Genomic DNA, 6,000 nt, shown 5'->3' with positions numbered 1-6,000 from the left:
CACTGGAAGGTGATTAGCTCTGTGTTAAAAAAAAATATATATGTAATCGTCGGACGATTTTATTAGTGTGGGAGATTTGGACGTGGTCTAAATCTCTGTCTTCAGCTAGTGAGTTAGTATTTAAGCTGTGAGCGGGTCACAGCTCGAAGCAGGCGTGATGTTATCGGCAGGTATCTGCTGTGGTCAGTTTAACCATGACATCTCTGGGGTGCTTTAATCTGCTTCTCTTTRTGGGGAGAAAAAGACGAATAGGAGTTTCAAGCACCGGGTTCCGAGGCAGCAGATTAAAATAAAATTACATTATTACCATCTCTTTTTTAGCGGTGAGCAAATGAAGTCTGAAAAATAGAGACTTTCAAAAATATATATTTATATATCTATAAACACAGTGTTTCTCTAATTGGTTAAAGGCAGGGTGAGGAGCTTACGGGTGAGATTTCTTTTTTTGTCTCGCTTGAATTTCGCAGAAGGAGGGAATCGCTTTCGAAACRCCCAAACCGCCGCATCCTCGCGTCCGTGCGGATGGGGGGCGGCAGCGGTGGGGGAGCCGCGCGCCTGCCCCCCTCGTCCCCGGACACCCCTCGTCCTGCCGCCGTCCGGCCACCAAACTGCCCGCTCCGTATCCAGCGCCTCCTACCAAGCCTGCCGCCTCCGAAGYGCCCACGCCGCTCGCCCGCCCTCTCGCACACGCACATGCACTCGCTCACGCTCGCGGTCACACTCATGCCCACCCACCCGCCCGGCGGTTCCGGTCGGGGGGAGCCAAAAAGGGAAAATGGGGGGGGACGCAGAGGGCCCCGCGTTGGCCCTCGCGGGCCGGCGTCGCCCTCCTCGCCCCGCCGCTCTGCCCCGGTGCCGTTTTTCCCTGCTCTCCCTTTTCTCCTAACGTGCAGGTGTTCCCCCGGGGCAGAGCAAGGAGCAGGGCGGATATCATGGGGGAGATATGATGTGCGGAAAGCAATATGGCAAAAATAAATATTTTTTGGAGTGTAAATTTAACTTTTTTTTTTCCTCCTTAAAATTTCATTAGCTTACAATACTTTATCAGTATAGCTCATATATATATTATAGCTATCGAGGCTGGGGCGGCCTGAGGGAAGCGAGCTCGCTGGGGGCTCTGCGGGGTACACTGCTATGTCAAACTTTTGTCCCCAGCAGCCTATGTATCTGGGCCACTTTGAAGTTTTCTCCAAAGCAGCTCTTGGCTTTTGCATTTGCCTGGCTCCTGCCCCCATGCAGAGTGCCAGGAAGTTGGGATACAGGCAGCAGGGCCATTCCTATATGGCTTGGGGGGCTTCTTAGTGGGGGATGTTCACAGCCGGCGGCTCAGCCCTTGTTTTCAATAACCCAGCAGCTCTGTCCAGACTGTTCCTCCTGCCTCTGGACGTGTGAGCAGGATGTCCTGTGCTCCCTACGTCCCCACCAAGTGGGCACCTCCACTTGCTCCCCCACTGCTGGCGCGGGCGCCGTGGCTCAGGGGCCGGGTGCTCTGCTCGCCCTTCGTCCCCTCCTACCCTGCACGAGCCTCGTAAAGCAAAGGGAAAAGCCGACAGCACTTAAGTCCCTGCAACATGACAGGACTCTTGGAGGTGCGAGCCTCCAGCATGCCAACTACGAGAGATGCACTGGCCAAGCAGGCTGGCTCTCAGAGGACCTAGTACCTCCCCACCAAGCCAAATCTGTCCAGTGACTGCAGGTCCTAATATATTTTTTTCCCTTAATTTTTTTTTTTTAACGTGGCCTCCAAAATAAAATGTAAAAAGCGCCTCAGTTACTTGTAGTCATTCGCCTTTCGTGCAACTGAACATCCATGCAATTTAAAAACTGCTTGCATATCTCCAAAGAGAGAGATAGGGCTAGCCACGGGTCCATTGCCTTGCACAGACAACCCATCTGTGCCAGCATCCACTATTATTAACATTATTATTATTACAATATTTTTCTTTCCTTTTCTTTTTGTTACGAGAACAATGTGACAGGCCGCAGGAGAAAACTGCCAAAGAGGACTAGTGACAGGAGGGAAAAAGGGAAGGCAGGACAGGAGGCAACTCTAGATCGATTCAGAAAGTTCCCGTGTGCATTTGCCTTCTCCTAAGTGCCGGAGGGATGGAACACCCGGACACGATGCCGCGTGCCACAGGCACGTGCCTGAGCGGCAGCATCCCTGGGGAACTGTGTGGAAATGCTGCAGCTCTCCCTCTCTGGGTGGACTCACGCTGCTCACCTGTGGCCAGTCCCCGACTCTGACCGAGCTCTGAAATCAGCCCAAGCTCCCAGGATATGGGAGACTTCAAGATCTCGTGTGTCCCAGCAAGTCGCCAGGCGGCCAGCAGATTTGGGAAGAAGCACGGGGGCTCACGAAGACCCTCTGCTGCGGCCAGGCATGGGAAGGTTTCCAAGATCATCTCCGTCGTCCTGCAGACCTGGCTTATGTGCCGGCAAGGTTTTATTTCCTGTGGGTTGTTTCAAACACGTAGCAGACTTTTGCAAAAGGAGCTGTTGGAATGGAGCTTCTCCGGTGGTTCTTTTTCTTCAGGCAGCATATCAGTCATAATCCTGAATTCAGTCCAGAGAGAGAATCACTGCTTGGTCCAGCCTCAGGACTGCAATGCCAAAAGCTGGGAACACACTTCTCGCTTCCGGCTTTGCTTCGGTCGCCTTCCCTGTGATGGGACATGCATCCATGTCCTTCCCTCTTTGGCACAACTCTGYGGCTCTGTTACATAGGTGCGTGGCTTTGATTCCTCTGTGGGTGTGTTTGGCTTGTGTTGAGTTYTTAGGGGTTTTGTTGTGTTTTCCTTTTTTTTGTTGTTGTTTGCTGTTTTCCTCCAAAATTCCAACCCTTTCCCCCCCAGTTCACTTCCCTCTCCCACAATGCACTTCCTTGCACTCCTTCTCGGACCGGCTCCAAGTCCTTCTCCAAAATTCAAGAATCACCCGCGAGCACCGGCTCATCTTTTTTGGCCGGAGCCGAGCATGACCCTGGAGACAAAGTTGACAATGGCTGCAGCTGGCTGGTCCGGATCCAGCTCGGCAAAGAGGTGGCAAACGTTGTCCGTGGTGCTCCCTTGCTTCCTGGCCACGAAGCCAAAGAGCCTGGATGGGAGAAGGCAAGAGGTTCAGAGAAGTCCTGGCAACAAACTAGTGGGGTGCTGTGAGCAATGTGGGAACTGTGATCCCTGGTGGGGAGCCTGAGGCTCTCAGGGCAGCTGTCTGCAAGACTTTCTGCCTCAGGGCTCTGCCCAGAACGCTTCCTGGGGAGTATCTCATGGGTTGCCCAGCTCTACACACCCAAGGGCAATACCAGCCTCTTCCTGCATGGGCCTCTCTACCTTCACCCCCTCAACCTCCATCTCACATGACACAATGTGAGACATCTTGACAACCAGCCTACATGAAGACCGAACCTACCCTCCCCTTTGCTGCAGTTTCTCTGAGGACCAACATCTCATTTCCCTTCAAGCATCTCTCCACCAGTCTTCCTGGCTCCTTCACTCCGACCATTCCCATCACCTTCCCCCAGCTTGTCCCCAGGAAGGGACCTTCCAAATGGTCCCAACACTGCCTCCCTTTGGGTGAAATCACAGATGTATGACTGGCCAGTCGTTAGAGTAGGCACTGAGGGGATCCTCTAACACAAGAAAGGCCATGCAAGGACATGGGGAGAGCAGACCCCTGTGCTGCTGCACACAGAGCTGAGTGAGACCGTACAGTTATTCCTGTCTGTCCTTCCCATAGTGAATAAAATGTTCCTTTTTTAATTAGAACATGAAAACTCAAGTTATAAATACAGGGGAACAGAATGTGAGACAGGCCCAGGCATTTCTAATTGCAGAGGGGAAATATCCCAGCAGCTGGGCATCCTAATAAATACCCTTCACTAAGATAATGGCTAAAATTAGTGGGAATTAACCCCTGGAACTGAGCTCGGCCAACAACTCTGTGCTCCTGCAATTCAGGAAAAGGAGGAAGAAAGGAAGGGAAGAGCCAGCAGGGTCATCATGGCACTGCATGGATCATGTGTGGTTAATATCACCCCACCATGCTGCTCCATAAGCTGGTCTCCCGCTAACGGAACCAGGATGATTTCCAGTGAGGCCAGTTCAATGTGGTCCATACCTGCTCTGATCAGGAATTTGGGGCCAAAATATGCTCACTGAGTCCCTGGGAACACAGTCACATGCTTGCATSAAACTTTCCTCCAGCAAGGACCTGAGCCTGTCCCTTGAGGAACAGCCTCTCACCACCCTGGAGCAGGAAAGCTATTMATCGGATGGTGTCTCCAACACAGTCATTTACTGCCTGCTTGTACTTAAGCCAAAGTACTTACTTGGCTGGGCCACTGCCATCAGTTTTAGTCCACCTGCAAGCAGAAGAAGAGGTATGAGGAGYTGCATCTCCTGCACCCTGCAGAGTGAGGAGGTAGTTTGCCTAATATCATCTCCACTGGGGCCACCGTGAAGACCTGGGGATGGTCTGGACTTATCACAGGTTTGGTACTTTGGAAAAAGAGGAAAAAGTCCTGGGAGGGCCTGCAAGCTGGTCCATGGTCTGCAGCCATGCCCATGAGGGGTGCACAGAAGAGGCATGTCTGYGCACATATGTGGATGGCCTCGCTCTCCACAGTATCTCCCTGGCAGTGACCAAGAAGACACTGCAAGAAGCCAGCATTTCCCCAAGGTACCTGGATGTACCCTTCMTCCCTGTCCTCCTCCAGCGAAACAGGGACTGAGCAAACAAAGATCCTGCACCGAGCAGCCCAGGAGCCTGGAAGGAGGAGAAGGGCAGGGGGATGAGCTCCCCCTGGGCTAGGGCACTCACTTTCTTTCCTGGGGATCCAGGTCGCAGAAGGTGACAGTGTTGAGAGGATAGTGTCTTCGGAAGAACAACCTGAAACACAAGGCAGGGAGCCACAGTCAGCGAGCTTCCCGCTTCCTCCACAGCACCATGGTCCCAAACAGGATTATCCCATCATTGCTGAGCTCCCACCAGTATGGGGGCTGTTTCCCTAGGTCTCCCTTGGGATGTRCCAGGAGTCAAGGGCAGAGCTCATCGCTGATAAAGAGCAGCCTAATGCCACCCCAGGGAAATCCTTTACCAGTGGAATCCTTGGGTCACAGCTAGTCATGGGTACCCAGCATGGTACCCAAGTCCCACACAAGCTTGGGCCGTGGGGACTCGAGGATGTGGCTCTGGGAGCTCTTACTTCCTCTGGTTGTCTGTTAAGGTGATGCCTTGAGCAGAAACTTTGAAGTGGACGACAGTAGCGGTGGGTGTGGGGTCGGCGACCAGCGTCTCAGAGACGGCTTTTGCTATGGCCTGGGGGCCCGTGAGCGACTCCATCTCCACCGAGTTGATGAAAAGGACATTGCAGGCTGGAAAGGGAAACAGAGCAGAAATAGGGTGTGTGGCCACTCCTGGCCATGTTCACCCCATAGCAGCGGGGCTCCGGGCACCCCTGCCTACTCACCCGCACCCTGTTTGAGGAGGTCCGTGGCAGAGTTGGTGGTCGATGCTGAATCTTTCTTTTCCTCAGTAGGATCTAGAAGAGAGAAGATATCACTGCTTCTCCCTGCTTGAAAAATGAGCCTTTTCTTGGCAGCTGTGGGGGCAGATGCACTATCCTTTTTCTAGTCACTAGACATCAGGTCCTGGGGTGGATGCTGGCTCCCAACATGCCACCCCGAGGGAAAAGCCCAGCCTGGATCTGAACTGTCTGAGCACAAGGGTAGAAGTCCTCAGCATGGAGAGCAGAAGGGCAGGTCCCCAAGACTGTCTCCGCTGGGGAAATACAGCCCTGAGCGTGGCTCTGGCYGGCAGGGGAACCAAGATCTCATCCGAAGCTGCAGAGGGGCAATGCTGCCCCTTTGCTCCCTTCTGAGCATGACTCTYACCTCGGTCAGGAATGACCAGCTTGCAGGGCAGGGCTAAGGGCATGATGGAGTGCTGGTACACCAGAGCCGAGAGACACCCTGCAGAGAGACAGGACACAATCAGCAC

At 53.3% G+C, this 6,000-nt stretch overlaps 1 protein-coding gene across 1 annotated transcript in view; it reads right to left on the bottom strand.

Annotated features, from left to right (window-relative positions):
- Positions 1-1,243: 1,243 nt before the first annotated feature.
- The window catches only part of TNS1 (tensin 1), a 53,131-nt gene continuing 48,374 nt past the window's right edge, over positions 1,244-6,000 (bottom strand). Inside the window, exons 25-30 of the mRNA XM_026053589.1 lie at positions 5,895-5,972; positions 5,471-5,542; positions 5,207-5,375; positions 4,822-4,890; positions 4,331-4,363; positions 1,244-3,096 (exon numbers count right to left, since the gene is read on the bottom strand). Coding sequence (XP_025909374.1) covers positions 2,952-3,096; positions 4,331-4,363; positions 4,822-4,890; positions 5,207-5,375; positions 5,471-5,542; positions 5,895-5,972 — 566 coding nt within the window. The 3' untranslated portion in view covers positions 1,244-2,951. The remainder of the gene's footprint in view (positions 3,097-4,330; positions 4,364-4,821; positions 4,891-5,206; positions 5,376-5,470; positions 5,543-5,894; positions 5,973-6,000) is intronic.

This window comes from Nothoprocta perdicaria, unplaced genomic scaffold, assembly GCF_003342845.1.
Source record: "Nothoprocta perdicaria isolate Ctin4 unplaced genomic scaffold, notPer1 scaffold_0, whole genome shotgun sequence".
NCBI classification, from domain to species: Eukaryota; Metazoa; Chordata; class Aves; order Tinamiformes; family Tinamidae; genus Nothoprocta; species Nothoprocta perdicaria.
The sequence above is the reverse complement of the archived record's forward strand: the minus strand, read 5'-3'. Positions and strand labels throughout refer to the sequence as shown.